The following is a 23,499-nucleotide window of genomic DNA, read 5'->3' as shown; positions in this document are numbered from 1 at the left end:
ATCTCCTTCGCTTTCTTCCCCCACTTCTCCATAAAAAGATTTTCCTTCACTTTCGATACTCCCTCTCCATCTACCCTCATGATCTACAACAAATAAAAAGCACTCAGTATATAAAAGCTGTGTGTAAATAGGAACTGGCACGTTGGGTTTTTGTCTGGGTGCTGGTGACCTTTTGTTTATTCAGCTTTAAGCCGAAACACTCTTGCAACTTTAATTACGGAAGAGCTATTGCTAACCCCTAATCTAGTCCATCTAATATAGTTCCCATATGTGTAGGTGGGCTTTCAGTCAGTCGAGTAGGCTGTTTATTTTTACCTGGTAGATTATTTTTTTCTCCTCTGCTTAGGAGGAGAGTATTAAGCTTCAACAGTATAATGCTGGTGCCCAAGAAATACGAAAGAGGAGGTGTTCACCTAGCTGTGGAGGTTATATATATAAGTGGCCAAGCACTGCTTAGGTGGTGGTCATGGCTAGCTGGCTTTGTCCCCTGTAAGTGCTTCCAGGGCGTCACTGTGACCATCACTGCTTCTGCTGGAAAATGTCATCAGCCAAATCACTGCTGCTTCCCAAGGAAGAGTCTGTGGAGAGTCCTCCTGGGTTGGAAATCTGTCCAGCAGGTTCCTTGGCACAATTTAGCCTTGGGCTGGCATCTGGGGCACCGGTGATCTCCAGCTGGAGAAACTAAAGAGCATGTCCTCTCCCCAAGGCACCTCTAACCATAGCAAGGTGATGGACCCTTACACATACTCTTTGCAAACCCCCATTCAGGACAGCTGCATGCAATACTGGGGGGAAATGGACATTTCTGGCTGAGAAAGAAGCAAAGCAACCTGTTGGTTTCTTTGCAGAGGACAGGCATTGAGCAGATGCCTCGTGGTTGCAGAAATTTGCCTTTGTAAAATCAGTGTTAATAGGAACATGCTTAAATCCAAGCTGTACAAAAAAATATCAGTTTTAAGTGCCCATAAGGTCCATTGTTTATGTGACTGGAGATGAATGTGGAAACATGTCCAGAGGTTTTGGCTTTGTAATTCACGCATTTCCTCCTCTGTTCTATAGGTAAATAACCAGTATTCCTTGATTTCATTTCCTATAGGGAGCATTGCTGGTGTTGCTGTTGCTTTGCATACCTGTTGAATTTATAGAAAAAGAACGAATCTGGTTTTACTCCAAAGAACATCATCAGAAGGGATGTTTTACCAGGATATTGCTGTATTGCTGAGCAGAGGGAACTAGCAAGCCCTCAGCTGGGACATTGGCTTTTGTTCTCTGACCATGTCTGCCTCCACTCCAGCCGCAGCAATGCCTGTAAAACATCTTCAGTATCATGATGAGTATTATGGGAATCAATCTTGAGCGCTTTGGGTTAGTTGGCCATCTGGGCTGAAGGACACCTGCTTGCAAGGCAACAGGAAGGTCCATTTTGGATGCTGCATTTGTGTTTTTCCAGACTTGTCACTAACATCTTTTGTAAAACCCCATTAGCACAAGCAGTGGGAAGATTGACAGGAACCACGAGGAATGAAGGATTTTCTCACCTGTGATGCTGAGGGTTTTTCTGAGGCACTTGCAGTCTTTTACCTGACAGGAGTCTTAGGGCTGAAAGGAATTTCTCCAGGTCACCAAGTCCTGGGTATTGCTGTCATGAGCAACTGCATCCTGTTCTTTTGTCCATTAATTTGTCTATCTCATGCTTAAAACCAGTTGAATTATTATTTAGCTCCACTCCTTGCTTTCTGCAACTTCTTCCTTTGATCTCCTTTCTTAGCCACTATCTTTCTCTGTTGTGCCAGCTGTGATCTCAGCAGACCAGTGCCCTAATGTACGTGGTGCAATCAAGAAAAGCCCTTCTGAATTCTTCCCTATGACTGAACCACCCCTGACTGTCCTTGAAGCACAGATTGCCAAACTGTGCTCCTGCCCTCCTCCTCCAGAGACCTGGAGTTCATCTGACTCCGTGGCTTCGACCATCATCTTCTGCATGCCAGCCTCTTGCTCCATCCACTCTAGCTCCAGTCAAGTTCATAAACTTCAAGCTGGTGACTGATTTTCCTCCTGTCAGTTCTTCATAATGGCGTGACCCCAGTCGTGTACCTCTTCATGGTCTGATGCTGTCTCAAATCCATATTCTCTCCCTTTTATACTTCTGTCTGCAGATGACTCTGTGTTCTGTGCTTTCCTGCTACCTGGTACATTCTCTGCCCATTGCCTTTATGCCCCAGGCCTTTCTTGGTTTAGTTTTTCTTCCCAGAGACCCAGCTGTTCTCCTCCTCTTTGTTATTCCCAGCCTTCTGTTTCTTCTAGTTCTGTATCACATCAAGCCCCTTTGTCAGCTTTTCTTTTGCAGTTGCCGGTGTTTCTCCCTGTCCCTCTTGGGATCCGACCTTTCATGGTCACAATGCTCCCCAAAGGCCCCCTTGTTCAGCAGGTCTCAGCAAACGCCACGTTGTCTGTGTCTTTCGCACTTCATCTCTCTCTGAGTGTATGTGAGGATCCCGTGTCTGAACTCTTCTCAGTTCTCTCCAGGTCATGTCTAGAGCTCAGCTCTGCTGCCTGAGTTACTGCAGTCGACTGTGTTGTCCACAGGCACATCCCCTTTGTTCTTGCATTTCATTGTCTTCATTGTCTTTTCCAATCTTTAGATCACATCCCCTGGAAAAGTCCCTTCTGCACTTTCCTCCCCTTCATGTGCACACATCCCGAAAAATAATAAAAGGAGATTAAAAGTCCCACAGGTTTCCCCACCTATAAACTCTTTTTCTGCTGCAGTTTGCTTGGCTGCCTGCTGATCACCTTCTCAGTCTGTTGCCCAAATGAGCCCTGCTCTCTCCTTGAAGGTTGGCCATTGAGTATCAGTCAGAAGTAAGGACAGGCAGAAGCCTCCCTTTTGTGTGTTTGCAAACTGGAGTCAAACCACTGACTCCATAAACTGAAGGAGCAAGAAGCAGGCAGGCAGAGAGACACATAAGACCCTGCTCCTTCCTCCTCCGGTGGAAATCCCAGCAATAATAGGATGATGCCTTCTTTAAAATGCTTGGGATCATTCTTGGTGAGCTTGCTAGTGGTTTATGTCCACGTTGTTATTTTCTCTCTGGAGATGTTTTGTGTGCTGGAAGTGACAAATTTACATTATTGGAGAAATATTGTTTCTGGTTTGTCCTATGTTTTATTCATTGCAAACCATTACTTTGATATGGCTGTGATTATGTTACCGGTTGAAAACAGGCCACCTGTGGCATTTTACACCAAATGGCTATAAACCAGTAAACCCAGGCAACAATCACGTCAGCAAAGCCATGCAGATACGGTGCTTGTGCTTCTGAGCCTTAATCTGTAGGTCTCAGCTTATCATATTGATAAAACAAAGACTTGACTTGTGGGAAGAAGCTTTCTACAGCAACACCGGGTCAGCTCTTATTCCTCAGCCTGTTTCCTGTGGGTTACGCATTGAACAGTGAGGAAAAGTTCAGTAGTATCCTGATTGGATTTATGTAATTGGATAACTTGAAATGTTGCTGTGATTCTCCTGTGAATATAACTATTACTAATTATTTAAATGATGGTCATACTTCAGGTCCTTTCTAGGGCCAAGGCTGTGTTTCTGTAAGAAAACTTGGCCTCTCCTTTGAAGGACAGCAGATTCAAACCAAACAAAAGCAGGTTTCACACAACACAGAAGCTGCCACATGCATTACCACAAGGTGCTGTGGAGGCCAGCAGTGTCAACCGGGTCGAAAATAGTTGGGGAAACTAATAGAATAAATTGTGGATGGAGTCTCTGAATGCTGAAGCCCTTCAGCTGCAGAGAGTCACAAGCAGGGCACGATGGCAGGCCCTCTTCCCTTTTACTTTGCATCTGTGGGTGACTGTGCCTCTATCAGAGCATCACTTCCACACTCAGAAAGATGGTGGAGATCAGAGTATACAGAAACATTGATTGTGACCCATATGTTGAAGATGATGGTCCCGTCATCCACATGGGGTGCAATGAAGTGAGCAACGCGCTCAGATCTGTAAACGTGCATAGCCAAATGCACTGCCCTCCAACCCGACCTGCCCATGGATAATTGAAATGGAAACTCTTTGAACATGTCTTTCCCACTTGGCCAACCACGAGGGTGTGCAAACACATCTACCAGGTCACAATCTACTGAAACTCCTTACTCAGCTCTGCTTTTCCTTCTCCTGGAGCTTCAAATAGCCCCCTCCCCAGACATCGTGCTGGACTACGTGTGGGGCCATTGGTAGTTCTCTGGTCTTCTGCGAAGCCTTTGGTTCTCCTGAGGCTTAAGATACTCTATTAATATTTTCATTAATATACATTTTAAAAGCTTAATTCATTAATATTTATATTAATTAAGATATGTTTAATAGGCAGGAGATGTTATCAAGGAGGCATGAAGTTGTAGACTCAATAGAAAATGCACAGCAGCTTTAACGCTTAGAAGTTAATCTTCTTCAAGTTGCATGGAGATGAACTCCCAGTGATGCCTGATCTGTGCTTTGGCATTTGAAGTCGCTCCTGTTACCCATCAGTGGCGCTTCATTTGGAGCTTCTCTTGGCTGTGGGAGCCTGGGGTGGTGGGGAGAGTGCGGATGCTGGCAGGAGAGAGGGGTCTTACTGCAGTGAATCAACTGGCATTCCGAGAGCTTTGAAATGCGGATTTGCATCAAGTAAAACTCTCAGGGTTAGTTAAATATTCCTCTAAATATGCAGAGGAATTGAGTTACTGATGCTTGTTATTCTTATCTTACTCTTGGTGTCACAACATCTTTAAGTTCAGTGAAGGTTTCACTTACTAAGACGGTTGTAAAGATTTCACGTTAATTAGGAGGACTCCACTGCAAATCTGAATATGAATGAAGTTTGTCAGCTGCACCCAGGGCAGTGAATACTGTGGGAAGATCAGACAGTGACAAATGTTGATTAACAAAAAAACCACACACACAAAAACCCCCTAAAACAATGCTTCAATCTAGAACCTGTTCTGTGAGAGAGAAAAAGTTGAGTTCAAGTTGCCAGAAGGAAACAAAAATAGATTCTGACTTGAATTTACAGTCAAAGAGGTGAAGTTCTGGCCATCAGGAGCACTGATGAGGGTTATCCTGTGCCGCCCGTGTGTGGACTCAGCCATTGCACGGTCTCCCTCTCCTTAGGCAGGTGATCAGTTTATCATGGGGGGATCTTCAATGGAGGAAGAGAAAAAATTTGGGCTTGATTCTGGTCTTGGTCTTGTTGCTTCAGAGAAGTATCAAGTCCATTGAGCTTCAACTGGTGGTCACAGAACCGAGATGAAGCTTCACCTTGTAGTGCGGGTGGTGGTAGGTGTCAGGGGAATGGGGCTTCCAAGGAAGGAGCTCTCGCAATGCAGTGTTTTGAGTGAAGAATGAGATTAGATATGGGGTTTTTTGCCCAAAAACCTGCTTTTATGGGGGTGTTTTCATATGTGCCTGGAAGACTGGAGCAGTAGCTGGTAGCTAGGGCAAGCAGTTGGCACTCGGGATATCTGCGTTTCTCTTCCAACACCAATGCAGAGTTGCTGTTGCCTGAACTGGGGTGAGTCCTCTCCTCTTTATGTTTATGTCTCTGCTCACCCATCTGGAGATAACAACGCTTACCTGCCTTTGCAAAGCAGTTTGGGGCGATGCAAAGGGCGCTGCAGAGGTGCAGAGCACCACTCCACCTTCTAAAGAAGAACTTTGGGGAAGGAAATGGTGATGTATAACATTTTAACCTCGCCAAAATACATCGGACTTGGCTTTTAGAGTGGAAAAGTGAAAATACGACAGCCTAAATAAATAGTATTTGTCCTCTTAAGCAGGGCAAGGGCAGCATGGGAGGGTGTGTGGGAGTTTATTGTTGTTATTTTTGATTCATGCTTCCTTGAACTGATTCTGGGAATTGTCCTGACTGTCATTATGTTTGTGGCAATGTGCAGGTTGGCCAGATGCAGCGGGGCATGGAGTGAACAGAAAGAGGTTAAATTGATGGATGACCAACAAGAGCAGGATTGTGTCTCAGAAGACCAAGAAACTATCCTGATTAATGGGGTGAAAGAAAATGGTAAGGAACTTAATTACAGTACATGAGGGAGCAGCGACAACTTGCAAGCCAACTTATTTTCCTAATTCCTTCCATGTATTTCATTTTAGCAGTGGGCAGGTATCTCTGCCACGTGGAACAGTTGGGTAGATGGATATTTTCTGCACAGATGTCACTGCAGCTATGAATCTACACCTTTTTAGGTCTTAAAAAGTACTGCTTTTGCCCATACATATGCATGGTGGGAAATATTCATGTGCACATGCAGTTTGAATTACAGATTTTAGTTTGGTTTCTTAGGGAAAAAAAGTCGCACAAGATTCTGCAGCCTCTCCGCCTGTTGGGATTTCTTTCCCTCTCATCGCAATTACTTCTGAACCCACTAGCTAATCTCAGCAAAATTTGGCTGAAGGATACTTAGTCCCTACAAACTGGTTTAAAATTAGAGATTGGGTGGAAGAAACAAACCCAGATTAAGCACCCATGGAAAGGGAAGGCTGCACTTGTGATCTTCCAGCAGCCTGCCCAAAATACCTAACGTTGCTGTATCTATTTAATTGATTCCATACTTGCTTTCAAAAGCAATAATTAATTAGGAGTAACAGTGCTCTGCTGCCTGAAAGCCTGATTGGAATAAATATGCCTCTGAGCAGTTTCTCAAGTCATTTGGACCTTAAGTCACTAGCCACAGTAAATGCAGTGGCAGTCCAGTATTGGGGCAGAGCTTGACATTTCCATTCTTCACCGTGTTTTTAATTTGATGGCTTTTTACATTTTGTATTTGCCTATAAACCTTGAGAAAGAGATAGATTTATTTATATATAAAGGTTTGACCCTATTAGATATCAAGGACTTGGTCCTCTGACATCTTGTATGTTCAAATCCTTCTGTCACCTCAAAACAAGGTGCTTAGAGGCAAATGCTGCTGTTGTTCGTTACCAAAAACCTGGAGCAACTCCAGACATGAAGGTGCCTGTGAGGACCCCACAGCATGTGCTGGTGCCAGGTGAAATGTACACTTGCACGTGCCCCTGAGACGTAATTTTGGAGGTAACTGCCTTTGTCAGCCCATCTCCCTCACGACTGCACATGGTGAAGCCACAGCTGATGACAGCTGCTGGACTGCAAGGAGATTTTCTAGCTGTGGTCCCCTTGTCTAATAGGCAGTAGTTTACCTGCTCAGTAAAGACGAGTGATTTCTAGAACCTGATACTGCATCCATGGAATTCAGTTAAAGAGGGCTTAAAAACTGTTTTCATTAAACATAGAATCCCAGGCTGGTTTGGGTTGGAAGGGATCTTAAAGCTCCTCCAGCTCCAACCCCCTGCCACGGGCAGGGGCACCTTCCACTAGAGCAGGTTGCTCCAAGCCCCTGTGTCCAACCTGGCCTTGAACACTGCCAGGGATGGGGCAGCCACAGCTTCTCTGGGCACCCTGTGCCAGCGCCTCAGCACCCTCACAGGGAAGAGCTTCTGCCTCAGAGCTCATCTCAATCTCCTCTCTTTTGGTTTAAACTTCTAGTTTAAACGTGGTTATGTAGGAGTTGCCACTGAATCAAAAGCAGTGAGCCAGCAAGTAGCTCTGATGCCATCACCTCCCCACTGATGGCCCTGGCGATGGGGCTGATGCTTTTTGCCTCCTCTCATCCTAACCATAAGGCTGGTCTCCTTTCAGAGCTGGCTGACAGCGGACAGCTCAATATTTTTCCACTAAGGCTGCCCATGTGCTTTTGGATGGCTGTTGAGTCAAACTGGGAAAGGTGGTTGTAGCCCTTTGGAGTATTGTTTACTTTAGAGCATCAATTGAACATGCACCCGATCTTAGCATGATACAAGCCCTAGAAGATCAAGTTTTGGCATTTGTATTTCACACGAGTTAAGCTCACTTACACAAGTATAAACCTAAAGAAACACCCAGAGACAGTTTATTTTATATAATAGCATCTCTGCACATTGAATGCAGCATTAGAGATTGAATTTCAGCTTTCTACCTCCCCCTTTTTTGAGTCTTGCGGCATTCACAGACATTCTTCTTTTATCCTCAAATTTTCCATGCTTCCTGTCAGCTCCAAGCTGATTTTTATTTTATTTTACTTCTGAAGTGGAACTGCACTGGTTAATTTGTTTTGGTGCTTAAGGAAAAAGATACCACCTCTGCATTTCTGATCTAAAAACTGGTGGGAGGGACTGAAAAATCAGCTCTTTATTTAATTTTTTAACCCCTTTTTTTAAGGGAAGCAGCACAGATTTCAAGCAAGTCAGTCTGGTCTTTTCCAAGCCACTCCTGTTGAAGACGTTTTTAGGCACTGCACTGCTCTTCTGTTTTGATTTGTACAGTGTTTGGAAAGTTGTTTGAAGTCCTCAGAGTGCTCCATGGCTCCGACTGCAGCTTGCTTCTACTGGCTTAAGACTTAACCAATGACTCTGGCCCTAAGGCCCCTGCAGCACAAAACTGCTGGGAGGGCTTGGGATGAGATTAGGGAGATTTTGACCTCCTCTAAGTTTTATGCTTGGCACAGGAAGGCAGCTCTCCATCACATCCTGCTCCTTTTCATGTTACCCACTTGCAGGTTGGAGCCCTGACCAGCACAGTAGCAGAGTGGGTATTTCATCATGCAGGTGTTATGTGTGCCTATGTGAGCCTTCCCTTCCCTGCTGGGGTCAGTTGGTGTAGGATCACAGACTGGTTTGGGTTGGAAGGGACCTTAAAGCTCATCCAGTTCCAATCCCCTGTCATGGGCAGGGACACCTTCCACTAGACCAGGTTGCTCCAAGCCCTGTCCAGCCTGGCCTTGAACACTGCCAGGGATGCAGGAAGAGGCTTGCTTTTCTATCCGTTTTGAATAAAAGCAACCATTTGGTGCCAAATCCCTTTAGGTACCCCATTCCTTGTGACAGCCTGGTGCTCCAACTGCATTTTAAAGGGCTTGTCTCTCCTTGAAAAGCCTGTGTTGCTTCTGCTTTCGCCCCCCTCAGCCTTAAGTGGAGCCACCATAAAGGTAAGATGTGAACCACTACAGAAGCACTGGGCTCAGCTCCGAGTCAGCAGAGGTTTCTGACTGGTATGAATGCACACATTGGTATATATATATATATTTAATACAGACATATCAGAGCATGTTTTTGGATGAAAAGACACCATATTTAAATTTCAAGGGTCGTCTCATCCATTGAACCAGAAGTCAGATAAAAGTATATTCATGACTTTATTCTGCCATAAAAGAGAACGATGAGGTAAAAATACAAAATCCTTAGGTTGAAAAAACCCCATCCTTACATTGTTAAAAAGACATTTTTAGGATAGCAAAGGATAGCAAGGGAAGGATAGCAAAACCCACAATAATTCTAACAATAATTGCTTTAAACTCTGTGTTACTTTCTACTTACCTTTGGTGTGGACAGTGACAAAAAGACTTTTAAAGGTTCTTAAAAATAGCCATAACTTTCTGCCTCTCGAGCAGGAGCACAGCTCAGGTACATTTCATCTGCAGACGCCACAGGGGGGATGCTTTGTTTCTTTAAGAATCTTATTTTTCCCTTAATTTTTTTCCATGTTAATGGGAACATTTTTATTAGGCTTGTTTTGTTTTTTAATAACCTTGTCAGATTGGAAAGGCAGTATCCAGGTAACGGTATGTATATGAGGAGGAAAGAACGGATGGGTTTGGTTTGTTAAACATACTCTTGTACCTCTTCCAGCTGGCTGCAGGGGGGGAAGCGTTTACCTTTCCCTTCCTTGCACATCACCATATTAATTACATCCAGAAGGGATCTTGTGGGAAGGGCATGTGTGCTTCCCAAAGGAGCGATTGGGAAAAGTCATAGAATTACAGACTGGTTTGTGTCGGAAGGGACCTTAAAGTTCATCCAGTTCCAATCCCCTGTCACGGGCAGGGACACCTTCCACTAGAGCAGGTTGCTCCAAGCCCCTGTGTCCAACCTGGCCTTGAACACTGCCAGGGATGGGGCAGCCACAGCTTCTCTGGGCACCCTGTGCCAGCGCCTCAGCACCCTCACAGGGAAGAATTTCTTCCTTATATCTGACCTAAATCTCCCCTGTATAAGCTTGAACCCATCACCCCTTGTCCTATCGCTACAGACCCCGAATAAGGTCCCTCTCTGGCATCCTTGTAGGCCCCCTTCAGATACTGGAAGGCTGCTATAAGGCCTCCAAGCAGCTTCTCTTCTCCAGGCTGAACAGCCCCAATTTTCTCAGTCTGTCTTTGTATGGGAGGTACTCCAGCTGCCTTATCATCCTCATCTGGACTTGGTCCAACAGCTCCATGTCCTTCTTACATTGGAGACACCAGAACTGCACACAGTGCTGCAAGTGGGGTCTCACAAGAGCAGAGTAGAGGGGCAGGATCATCTCCTCTGACCCAATCATGCTCCCTTTGATCACCGGCAAACCCTAGGGAGAAGGGGAGCGGGGTGGTGAGCCCAAGCAGAACTCAGAGGTTGTTAAACCCTCTCTCTTTTTCTTTCTTTCCTCCCTCCCTTGTCCTTACCCTTCCAGAACCGCATGCCCTGGACGGTGATGAGAGGCCTTGCACCACTGCCGACGCCGCGGTCACGTTCTCAGCCTTGACGACAGCTCAGAAGGAAAACCACGTGTGCCACCGGGCGCTGCCTCCCCTGACGTCCAAGAAGCCCTGCTTGCTGAGCCCCCCGTCGCCGCTGCGGCTCACGGATGTACCCGAGCACGCCTCGGATGACTCCTCTGCCCACGCCATCTCCCTCACGTCCTGCGTGACGAAGGGCATGAGCTCCTGGTCGCTGCCGGGCGACTGCGAGAAGGCTCCTTTCACCATGATGGAGCCTGGAGGCATGTCAGCGTTGACGGGCGACTGCTTGATGCAGCCGAGCCGGACCTGTCTGGGCTGCTTTATTGAATCAAAGGACGGCATTGATGCAGAGCCGGGAATAAGCTTGAAAGTGGGGGATATAAATAGGGATTATGACACCTGTTCAGTCTCTGATATAGGGATTCACTGCATGAGCACAGGAGAAACCATGAGATATGGGGATCAACTGCTTTCAGACCAGCTTTTAAGCTTCCCTATGCATAAATCAAGGGCAGCGGACAAAAGAGATGCAGAAAAATCTGACAGTGATTCAGAGGACCCCACTCAGAAAAATTATTACGAGGGATTACTATTAGACAAATGCAATGGTGAGGAACCTTTACTAACAAATCCCAACCAGGAATGGGGCTATTTTGAATCTTTCATTAGTGAAAGTAAAATTGAGCTGCTTGACCTCTGCTCCAAAAATGAGCTTTCTGTAAATCTGTTTTCTGAGGAAGATGTGGATAATTACATGTTCGATGATGACGATTCCACCTTGGGAAGCGATGTCTGCTCCCTAAAGATTAGATATGAATCTTTCCAGGACAACGTGCGGGAGAAGACCACCACCCTACAAGAGGACGCCCAGTTCAACTTCTTCCCCAGCGTGTTTGGGAACTGCACCAAAAGGGACAGCAGGAGCACCCTGAAAAGGGGGCCCAGCGGTGCCACTGACCCTTCTCAATTCAAATCTGAAGAAGGCATCATCTGGGGGGAGGAGGAGGAGGATGGTGAGGAAGAGGATGGCGAGGAGGAGGAGAAAGCTGCCTTAAATAAATCTTGCAACAGCACGGAGATGGTGCAGTACGTGGGCTCCAAGAGGAGCCACTTCTTGGACTCGGTGAATTCCACGGAAGACTCCGGGGAGTTCAGTGATGACAGCACTTGCACAGAGTCCTCCTACGATGTGCTGAGGGATATCAAGGACTGCAGCCGGTACCTGTCCCGGGACCACTCCGGCTCTTTCATTCAGCAGAACTATGGGTTGCGGGCGAAGAGGAAAGTGCGATACAGCGACGACTACCTGTACGATGTGGACTCCATCGAGAATGAGAAGATCCTGGACAAGAAAGAGTGGCTCCCGGATGGGCCCAAGGAAGAGGATGATGACGAGTGGTGCCCCAAGAAACGGCGAAAAGTCTCTCGCAAGGAGCCCCCCGTTATCATCAAGTACATCATCATTAACAGGTTTAAAGGGGAGAAGCATATGCTGGTGAAGCTCAGCAAAGTGGATGCCAACGAGACAACTGTTACCCTAAACGAGGAGCTGCTCAGCAAATACAAGAAGCTGGCCCCACTGAAGGGCTTCTGGCAAGAGAGGCAGCAGAGCCGGCTGGATTTGCTCAGATCGTCTCTCTACCACAAGCAGAATTTCTATCTTAACGGCTCAGATGCTTCATTCCTCCCTCACCCACGGAAGCGAAAATGCAAGCTAGCAAACAGGCACCGGATTCAAAGAATTAAAGCCATCGAGCAGTCAGTGAACAAGCTGGGCTCTTGCTCCTCTGATCACAAGCAGCCTTGCAGCAGTAAAGAGGACGCAGGCCTGAAAGGGCTGCCGACGTTGGCCATCGCTACCCCCAGCTGTGCCAATGGATTGCACGTGCATGACATCCCGGGCATCGCTGCCGTGAAATGCAAACCCCAGGAACGGGAGCACAAGGGGACAGAGAGGAAAGTGCTCCGCAGAATCAAATTCAAAAGTGAAGCCAGGCTGAAGTGCAAGAAGATCAAAGCTGCTACCAGCACGGCGGAGGGTTCCCCGGCGCTGGAAAACCAGGACTCTGCAGCGCGTCTGAAGGACGAAAACATACCCTCTGCTTCAGACAGCTCCCATCTCCCGGAGTGCCACGAGGATAAGGTTGCTAAAAATTCTCCTTTCCTACCATCCACCTCCTCTTCAGATAAGCCTCTGCCATCTGCTAATATCACCACCAATGTACCCCTGATCCCCGGAGGGTATCTGCAGACGTTGTTAGATGCTTCTGATTTGTCGAGCAACACCGGTATCTCATACTTCACCCAGCATCCCTCCGAGCAGCAGCAGCAGCAGCATCCACTCCCCAGCATCGTCCCAGCAGAAAAGCCCTTCCCGGCTCTGCAGCCGGCACAGAGCTGTGTGCTCTCCCCACCCTCCGAGTCGGAGCTGCAGCAGTCTCCTGGCCACTTGGAGATAGAGCAGAGCAGCTTCGGTAGCATGTGGCCAGCCAGCAAAGCTGCTGGCAGCAACCACCAGGACTTCCCCGGAGACATGCAGGAGGCGGGCGGCCTGCCGAGCGAGTTTGGCAGCGGCGGCAGTGCCACGGGTGCCGACGGCCTCCCTGCCTCTGGATACACTCAAGTCACTCTGAACAACGGCAAATTGCTTTACCAAAAAAATTACATGCCGGATAACCAACAAGTGCAGTCTGATGATTCCTATCAGTCATGTCATTTTAATAATGGAGAGGGGCGCTTTCATTTCCAGCGAGGTACACTAAGTACAGATGATGGCAGGCTCATTAGTTTTGATTCAGTGGGTTCATTGTCAGTTAGTTCTAGCAATTATAGTTCTTTAAGTTTAAAGTCTTGCGAAAAGGACGGCGAGGATGATATTAATGATGATTTCTTGGCCCACTGCAGTCCCAAGCTAGTGATCCAGCAAAGCATAGATGAAATCAGCCCGTTGAAGGAGTCCACGGACCTTTTAGACATTTCCAACTTCACGCCTGATAGGTTCCGCCAGTCGTCGCTTTCGGAGATGTCCCCTCCGGACACCCCCAACCTGTCCCCGCAGATAGCTGGCTCCGACGCCAAGCCTCTGGGCACCCTGAAGGGCTTTCAAGAGAGCCCCCAGGCTGCCCTCAACAGCTCCGAGAAGGTCAAGTGGAACTGTGGGGTCCTGCAGAGCGAGGATCAGGCAGATAATGGGTTTGCTTTAAATAATCACCAGTTCCAGTTCCATATGTTCAATGATGAAGATTCTGTCAGCCTTCTCGAAAAGAGTCCATGCTTGTCAACATTTAATGAGCCATCTGGTCAAATTAGCACCAATAGCAAAGTGTCAAAATCGAAGAGGAAAAGTTCATCCAGCAAGAATGTGGGTACAAACCAAAGCTCTTCCCCGAAAGCCACCCGGAAAAAATCACCCAAAACCAACAAAGGAACCGATAAGCCGCCAGGGAAAAACTCCAGGCAAGCGCCCAAATCCACCAGGAAAGGGAAAAATGCAGTCGGAGTCAATGGTGAGAAGGCTCCGGCTGTTGGCAGCAGGGTGGTCAATCAGCTGAGCAACGTGGCCACCGCCACCAAGGGCCTTGCCGAGAGCTCTCAGCACTGCAGCCCAGCCGGGGTGAAACTGGGCAAGCACAACGGGCTGTCCGGAGAGTGGGCACTGGGAAAAGAGGGGAGCACGGGCTGGTCGGAAACCAGCTTGGGCAATGCCACCAGCCTCCTGGACGACGATCAGCGGGAATTTGAGGAACCTTCCAACATCCTGTCCAACATTGCGTCGGGAATGGCGGATGTCCAGAGGTTTATGATGGCCTCCATTGAGCCCTTGTGGGGGCCTGTTAGCCACAACAGCGTTCCAGACATATTCCGGTCACCGGAATCCAACAGCCTGAAACTGAAAACTCTTAAGATTTTGGCAGGGACATCCCAAGAGTCAAAGAAGAAGGCGAATGGTGGCTCGCCACCAGCAGCCAAGAACCACAAGTCAAACAACAAGGGCTCAAGCAAAAACGGCAAAGCCGCAACCTGCGATCCCGGTCGTCCCAACTGCTCAACCGGGTTCACCACGGACATTCCCACTCCCTTTTTTGATAAAAACTATAGTAACCTGAGCACTTTAGGCAATAACGGACCTACACATAAAAAACTCTATCGTCACAAATCCAGTTCGAAATCGCTGCGGGATGAGAACTGTAAAATCAAGCGAACGGACCGCGAACAGCCCCACAAGGACCCACCCGTGACAGCTGCTTTTGAGAAACTGAGGTAATGCTGCACCAAACTGGCTGGAATGCCCCTTAACCTCCTTCCCACCTGCTAGGCTGTTCCTCAGTTTTTCCTTCCTTGAAAGCAAAAGTTGCATGAAAAAACAAACACAAAAAAAAGACATTCCCCTTTTTTATCGTTTTGGTTTCGGGGTTGGTTTGGGGTTATTTTTGGTTGGTTTGGTTTGGTTTTTCCTTTTGAAATGCATGAAAATACTTCTTACTTGCAAGCTACCTAAAGAATGACCAATTTTCTGGCTTGGCTGGGGGTAAAAACAAAACTAACAAGGCTACTCTTTCCTGCTGTTTGGCTTCTTCGATTTTAATTCCTTATTTATTGGGGGGAAAATGAAACAAACCACGATTTCACGCTGTTTTTAATGATTTTGGGAAGACTTTTTTTTTTTTTTTTTTTTTTGGAACATTTTGTAAGGAAAAAAAGTTAAAAACAAACCACACAAAAAAAAAAAAAAAAAAAAAGAGGTTATGCATCCAAAAGCCAAGATCTCAAAACTTAAAAGGCTCTTTTCCTTTGCAAATGAGAACTCGCTCCTAATTGAGCTTCACGTGGCAATTTTTGAGTGCTTTCTGGCCCCCTCTGCTGTTTTATCTCCTAACCTGCATCATCTAAAGCTGCATCTTCTCCACCCGCCCGCCTTTAGCGCGTTCGCTCCGTCGTGGTGGTGACTCCAGACAAGCTAACTTAAGATGGCATCAAATGTTTGATTTTTTTCCTGCAGGGAATCAGACTCCATTCTTCTTAAAGCAGAAACAACACTTTTGGGTTTTCCTGTATTTGAAGAAGAGACTCCCTTTTCTAGAAAGACGGTTGATGTTTGTTTCCTTTTGGTTTCTTTTTTGGGTTGGGTTTACTTTTTGGTTTCCCATCGGTTCCTTTTCGAAATCTGCCTTGTGGTACGTTGAAATGTAAGTGCTGAAATGAAGAGTTTGAAATTGTGGGAATTTTATTCTTTGAAAGCAAAACCTAATCTGGTATTCTCTGTGAAAGACTGTTTTAAAAGTCATACTGTTGTACAGTAGTTTATGCACTATTACCCACAACAACAAAACAATTGTGCCAAACTATGAACAAGTGACTGTATTGTATATATTTTTACTTCTCTATCAACATTGGGTTGTGAGTGTTTTCTGCAGCTATGCCTTTTGGTTTTACTAGAAACATTCCAGTTGTTAAGTACTAACCACCCCCCTTTGAAAGCACCTGTAACTCACGAGGAAAACGATATTGTTCACTTCTACAACTTACCAAAAGTTTTATGGACATGACTAAAAGTGTGCCAAATTTACTTACCTCATTTCATGGATTCACCCTGTGGTTTAAAGCTCATAAAGGGAAAAAAAAAAAAGAAAAAAAGGAAAAAAAAGAAAAAAAAAAAGGAAAAAAAAAACGGGGGGGGGGAGGGGGAAGGAAAAAGGAACTTTGAAACCGATGCTGGGAAATGGTAACGTCCTCTCTTTGAAACCATGAGCAGAACAACTTCATGGTGAAGTGTTGAGTTTCCTTACAGGAGAGGGTTGAAATGGTGGAGGAGTTCAGAAACCCACTGACACGGTAAGTTTGCCAGGAACTCAAGTGTCTGCATCTAGAGACTACAGAACAGCTGCTTTTCAAGTGTCTGTTTTCTTAAAGCAAAACCTGTAGCTGAAGATCATTTGAAATGCAAAGTTACATTGCTAATTCTTTGTATCTCAGTTTTATATATTTTATAAGAACCTGGGATGAATTCTAAAAGAGTTATAAAAACAGAACTAATACGTTTCATATCTTTATTGCTATTTACTTTTCCTTTGAGTAGTTTCTTGAACATTTTCGATGCAGAGCCTGTCCAAAGCGCTCTCCTTGTCATAGCTTTGGTGTTTCCTACATGTCTAACCTTGCAATGCCAATATAGTTTGAACTTTCAACAGCAAAGTCATTAGTTTTAAATGCAACTTGGACCCTTTTCTTTGATTCAGTTCATAGGATCATAAAAACAAACGGAGCTATTTGTGATCTCACCAATCAGGGCCGGATCATACATGACTGGACTTTATCAAGACAGCATTAAGGATTGAATGCTAAATGTATTCTCAAAAGGCCTTATTTGTAACCCTACTCACCACACCCTCGCCCTCCACCACAATAACAAACCCAACAAATATCTCTTTTCCTTGTGCAACTGAGAGCCTGTGCATTTTGCTGCTGATTTCTTATGAAACCTTGATATGCAAGAGCCCTGCTAACTGGGAGCTGTTGGGAGCAGAGGGACATGAGGCTTGGACATGTTTATGCAATAGAAAATGATGAGGAAGAGGAGCCTTAATAGCAGTTGGACAGGTCATGTTCTTGACCTGGTTGTGAGCATAGGACTAGACTTGGGTTTCCTTAAAATAGGTTTTTTTCAGCCCAGGTGCAAGGCAAAACAGCAGAATAGTTGTAAGTTAATTTAGCAAAACAGCAGAGTGAACACTTGGAGTTGAAGTGGAGCTGTAGAGTGTTGATTTAGAATCAAAATGTTTTCAGCATTTGCAGATCTCCAGGTACAGCTTAGGCTCAGCTCTGCAATCCCACAGAGAACAGCGCGGTAATTACATTGCATTTTGTTTAACAGATGAAGGAAAGAAGTATGAAAAATAACAATTCTGAAAACCATTCTCTAAGTTCATTTATGCCATGAAAAATGCAATGTTGGTGATGCCCAGATGAGAGCGGTCCCTGGGTACCCTGCAGGGTGCAGCATCCTATCCCAGCTCTGGCTCCTGGAGGTTGATCCAGAGGGTGCTCAGGGTTTATTTAGGAGTTGTGCTAGAGCTCCATCCTTGGGTGTTAGGCTCCGCTGCAGCCACCATGCTCTCCCCTGCTACCCCAGTATCTATCTTTTCTATTTGTATGGTCATCAGGTATTACAAGCTCCAGCCACTGCCATGGTGTTGGTGTATCCCATTTTTCCAGCATTCCTCCTGCATGCTCCTGCATTAGGACCTGCCAGCTCCCTTCTTTCACACATTCAGGCTGCAGCTCTTATGGAGACAGGTCAGGTCCAGGGCTGGGATTTGGCTCTTCTTTTTGACCCAGAACCATTATTTGCAAGCACATTTCAACTGGCCTGCACTGTGCTTGTTATGCTTAATATTATGAATATGGGACTCATTGTAATAAGATACCCTGTACTGAACCAGGTAGCAATATTTATTGCATGTGAGAGATGTGCAATAGGGCATGAAGATAAGGCATAAAATGTATTGGCTGTTTTATTATGTGTTCAAAATCCATGAATACCCAGCTAGGTGTTTCAGGACGCTGTTAATTGCAAATACCAGCTGCCTTGTTGCTCTCTCCTTCAGTCCTTCTGATTTTGCTGCTGTCTTTGGTGGTCATCCCTTGTCCTCCCAAAAAATCTTTGACTGGGAAGATGTTCAAGAGCTGGTTTCCTTGTGGTGTGGCACTGGCCCTTCTCTGCAGCTGAAAAAGTGATCTCTGTTGATTGACCCCGAAATTTGGGCCATTTGTCTTCCTTCCTCTTGATCTTGATAGAATCATACAATGGTTTGTGTTGGAAGGAACCTTTAAATGTCATCTAGTCTAACCTTCCTGCCATGAGCAGGGACATCTTCAACTAGATCAGATTGCTTAGAGCCCTGTGCAACCTGGCCTTGAATGTTTCCAATTATGAGGCATCTATCATCTCTCTGGGCAACCTGTGCCAGTTTTCACCACCCTCATCGTAAAAGATTTCTTCCTGAAGTCCTTCTCCACAGGGCTGCTCTCAATCCCTTCATCCCCAGCCTGTATTGATACTGTGGGTTTCTCCAAACCAAGTGCAGGACCCTGCACTTGGCCTTGTTGAACCTCATGAGGTTTGCATGGTCCCACCTCTCAAGTGTGTCCAGGTCTCTCTGGATGGCATCCTATTGCTCAGGCATGTCAACTGCACTACTCAACTTGGTGTCATTTGCTGAGAGTGCGTTTGATGCCACTGTGTTACTGATGAAGATACTAAAGAGTGCTGGTCCCAGTATGGACCCCTGAGGGACATCACTTGTTACTGATCTCCATCCAGGCATTGAGCCATTGACCACTACCCTCTGGATGTGACACCATCCATCCTCATCTATTGAACAGTCCAACCATCAAATCCATCTCTCCCATTTAGAAAGAAGGATGCTTTAGGGGATCATGTCAAAAGCCTTATAGAAGTCACAGAATCATTACATAGTTAACATCCGTAGCTCTTCCCTTCACTCATGTAGTCACTCATCATAGGAGGCCACTGGGTTGGTAAGGCAGGACTTGCCTTTGGTGAAGCCCTTCTTATTATTCTTTGCATCCCTTGCCAAGTCCAGCTCCAGCCACTCCTTGGCCTTCCTGACCCATCCCTACACAACCAGGCAACGCTCCTATACTCTTCCCAGGATATCTGTCCCTGCTTCCACTGCCTGTGCATTTCCTTCTTGCCCTTTACTCTGACCAGCAGGTCTCGACCCAGCCATGCCGGCCTCTTGCCTTCCTTTCCTGATTTCTTAAACCTGGGGATCAAGAGCTCTTGTGCTCTATGGAAAGCGCCCTTAAAGATCTGCCAGCTCTGCTCTGCTCCCTTGTCCCTGCAGGCAGTTCCCATGGGAGTCCTATTGACCAACTCCTTGAAGAGCTGCAAGTTTGCTTTCCTAAAATTCATCTCCACCTGCCTATCACTACCTCAAGGTTTTCATGAATTCCCACCTTTGCCTAACTCCTTGCCATTCCACCTCTCTTTTTCCACTTGCCCTTCTTGTCAGTATTCATGAGGTTTTGGTTTTTTATGGCACTGTTCCCAGCTGTGGGAGGACCGGGACATGGCTTCCATCCATCCCTGCCCACCATCCACACACTCCAGGGCTCCCCATATTGGCTCCTGTCTCAGCTCATTCTCCTGCCCAGTCCCATTGCACTTCCAGCCTCCTCTTGCATCTTCTTGGGCTCCTGCGGGTTTGGGGCAACTAATCCAAGCCAGGCAAAAGACTTATATTCTGCAGCATCCATTAAAATGTCTTTTCTACTTTATCTTGTCTCATTCCTATTCTAAGAGGTGTCCCACTGGGCGCTGTATGACAGGACCAGTGTCGGTGATGCTTCTCTCCTAAGCCGCGCTGTGCTGGCACACTGCGGCTTGGGCAACGTACAATTGGCAGTGAAATTAGGAAGGAGAAACCAGCCACTTGCAAAGAAAGGTCATAAAATCCATCCGAGAGGAGAACAACGTGGAGCACTTCCTTGTGGCTCTTGCTCCACCTCCTGAAAGAGTCCTGTGGAATGGGAACATCCGTCTCCCTGCAGTGACTGCAGAAAGAAACCCTACAGCGACCTAGCAGTAGCCAGCCCACCCCCAGTGACCATGGTGTGCTGGAGGTACTTGCATATAGAGGTTTTGTAAATAGAAAAATAATCAATGATGGGGATTCAAGTAATAGGTTTTTATAAAAGACAAAAACTCTTTACCAGGTTTACATCTTGCTTTTCTTTTTATAAGCATAAAAAGGGGGGATTTCTTGAACAACAGCTTGAGAATAATGACCGTGGACCAGATTTAGGTGTTGTTCTGGGAGGAGGAGGAGGAGGTGAGCAGAGCACGAGGGGCTGTCCCTTGCTGGTGCTGCACTGTCCTGCCGAGGCCAGGTCTGTGTTCGGAGAAAGAGCCAAGGCTGTTTTCAGCCCGGCCGTGGTCGCTTTGTGAACCCATTGCTGTTAGTTTTTCTTGGCACTATGGCTCCAATGAGCCACGAACCAAAATAAAGACATTTTAAGCATTTTCATCCTTTACCTGCTGGACCACATTCTTCTTTCCTTAAGGTCCTGATCCAGCAAAGCACTCGTGTGGGTCCCATAGGCTCCTGCTTCCCGAGTGCTTTCCTGGATGGCAGTGGCCTTTGCTGTTAAATCATGAGCAAAAACACCCTTGAGGTCAGTGTAAGTGAGCAGAGGATCAGGTGTGTGGACTTCAGTCAGTGCAGGATCAGGCCCTCGGTCTTACTTTCTCAACTCGGTGTGTTGGACTTTGCCTGTGCAGCTCCCAGGGGGTCCAGTGGAAGTTGCATGGTTCAAGCCGCTGACATCTATTTGAGAATGTGCCTCTTTATCTCTTCAGCATGTGAAATAATGCAAAAAAAAAAAAGGAATTAAATATATATAAAATAATCAATGTCTGTGGTAGAAGCAAGGCTTTCAAATCTGTTTCTCAGGTAAACAAGTGACACTAATGACAGTGGAGTAACAGCCATCTAAGGGAATTGGGATTTAAAGTAGGAGGACGCCCTCCATCTCGCAGGATGCTTGGGTTGCCAGACACGTTTACTGAGCCTTTGAACACTTGGTGCAAAAGGAAACCAGAAGTCAAATTGATATTCGCCACTACCCTTCACTAGACAGACAAACGTCCATTGCAAAAGCACAAAGGGAAGACTCAAACATAGACTAAACCACACACACACACACACACATAAAAGAAAGGTACCAGTTAAACTCCTTTTGTCTCTTACTCCCAGTGGGAAGCAGGGTAGAAATCCAAGGAGCTGCTCCGTTCCGGGGCGTTTCGACTGCTGCCTCCAGAGATGTGAATGTACTTTACTGCTCCTTGAGTTCCCTCCCATAGAACTAGAGGCACCTCGTTAGGAAGTTGCTCCTGTTTTATGGTGCTAAAGAAAACTTTTATCCCCCCCTTGAGCATTTAAGAACTATAAAATGGCCCTTTTTATGAATGTAACATATCCATTTCTGTTCCACATTTTACACTGCAATTTTAACATGTTTGGAAATGATTTGCCTTTTTTCTTTTAGAATAAGCTTTATAAATATTCTGTAGAGTCAATTGAAGTATAATTCTTAAGGATCACTCTAAGACGCCTACAAAATCTTGTATATTTTTAAGTGTGCCAATTTGTAAAATATTTTGTAAGTGTATATTTTTCTTAGGAAAGTGCTGTGAAGTGTTTGTATGTGTGAGGTTTCCCTTTTTTTGCACCTCCGGGTGTTAATAAAAGGATGTATACTTAAAAGTTTCTGGTTTTAAAAACCAAAATACAAAGACAAAAAAATGACAACTTTTGTTGGGAATTTTGTAATAAAAACACACACAAAAAAAGAGCTGTTGTGAACGAGTGTAGTGATATCGTGTAAAGGAACCTGGACAATTTGTGAGCGCTTTGCTGTTTTATAGATCCTCTTGTAAATTATTCTTGTAAGATTTTGGGTTTTGTTGTTCTTGTTGCAAAGGTTTTAAATATTTGTGACTGACTCTGTATGGTGGAAACGTCATCTTGTTAACTTGCTGAGTTTTGTTATATTGTTTATGGAATAAATAAAAACCTTTAAAATCTCATTTTAAGATCATGTATGAAGAAGAAATTAAAACTGCCGTTTATTGACTATTAGGAATTGTTTCTTTTGAACAAATCACTATCAGAGATGAGGACCGGTCCCCTCTGCACACGCTCCTGATCCCAGCCCGATGGCTCCATTGGGCTGATGATCCTTACCATGAAGCAGATTAGAGATGGAGGCATGGCTGTGGATGGGAAGAGGTGGGAAAAAGCACTCGGCTCACTTCTGCTGTAAAGAAGTGGGGCTATTTTTAATTGAGGAATGGGAACATCAGCAAATTAACACAGGAGGAATTACGGGTTTGTCTTCCGAGGGCACAGAGATGGGACAGCACAGCATGCCAAGGCCTGAGGCTCTTCCCAGCCTGCTGTGCTTGGAGAGAGGGGGTCCCATCCCATTCCCAGTGCTGGAAGCACCCCTCAGACTGGCCTTTTCCTGGGCAGGAGCAGGTGGGTGCACTGGAATGCCCCTGTTATGAGTGCCGCTGTCCTCCTCTTCATTTTCTTGGGGAAAATGCTCTACAAAATGGTGGGGGTTTTAATTCCCTTTCCTTTAATTAGCACTTAATGTCAATAGGAACAATGGGAGGGGGGTATTAATTCAGTCTGAGGGCTTACCAAGCCCTGCCAGAAGAAAGCAGGACATGGGCACTGTGTTCAGCAACCAGATCAAGGGATCAACCTGGCACAGGGGTGGGAAACGAGCCTCCAAAAGCAGACCTGGTACCTCTACAAGCTGCCTAAGCTCACAGACTGCTTCCAGACCAGCGCTGCCTCCCCAGAACTGTGTCAGGCACAACGGGGCACAGGATTTCAGCGCTTCCCACTGGTCATAGAATCCCAGATTGGTTTGGGTTGGAAGGGACCTTACAGCTCATCCAGTTCCAACCCCCTGCCACGGGCAGGGACACCTTCCACTAGAGCAGGTTGCTCCAAGCCCCATCCAACCTGGCCATGCAGATCCCAATGATGGGAGCCTGGAGCAGCAAGCGGGGCAAGCACTGGAGCAGAGTCATCAGCCAAGGAGGCCTGTCTGCAGCTCGGCTTTGAGAAGGACCAAACCCAACCTGGCACTGGAACATCTGCTCACAGGTAAGTAAAATGTATAGAGGGGCTGACCCAAGCCCATAGTCACCAAATCCATCTGGTCTGCCCTCCAATGTGGGATCAGTCCCACAACCCACAGACTGGACATAGCTGTAGCTCCTTAGTGCAAGTCTTGTCTGGAAGTCTTGGGGACAGACTTTTTAGTAGGGCTTCTTGCCACAGGACGACAATGT

The 23,499-nt window shown here is 46.2% G+C and overlaps 1 protein-coding gene across 3 annotated transcripts in view; it reads left to right on the top strand.

Moving 5' to 3' along the window:
* The window catches only part of NEXMIF (neurite extension and migration factor), a 168,192-nt gene extending 145,974 nt beyond the window's left edge, over positions 1 to 22,218 (top strand). For all 3 annotated transcript variants that reach the window (XM_030497612.1, XM_030497614.1, XM_030497613.1), the window contains exons 3-4: positions 5,940 to 6,064; positions 10,559 to 22,218. In XM_030497612.1, the coding sequence (XP_030353472.1) occupies positions 5,989 to 6,064; positions 10,559 to 14,871 (4,389 nt within the window). In that variant the 5' untranslated portion in view covers positions 5,940 to 5,988 and the 3' untranslated portion in view covers positions 14,872 to 22,218. The remainder of the gene's footprint in view (positions 1 to 5,939; positions 6,065 to 10,558) is intronic.
* Positions 22,219 to 23,499: the final 1,281 nt, after the last annotated feature.

This window comes from Strigops habroptila, chromosome 9 (assembly GCF_004027225.2).
Source record: "Strigops habroptila isolate Jane chromosome 9, bStrHab1.2.pri, whole genome shotgun sequence".
NCBI classification, from domain to species: domain Eukaryota; kingdom Metazoa; phylum Chordata; class Aves; order Psittaciformes; family Psittacidae; genus Strigops; species Strigops habroptila.
This window is presented reverse-complemented; position numbering and strand designations above follow the sequence as displayed.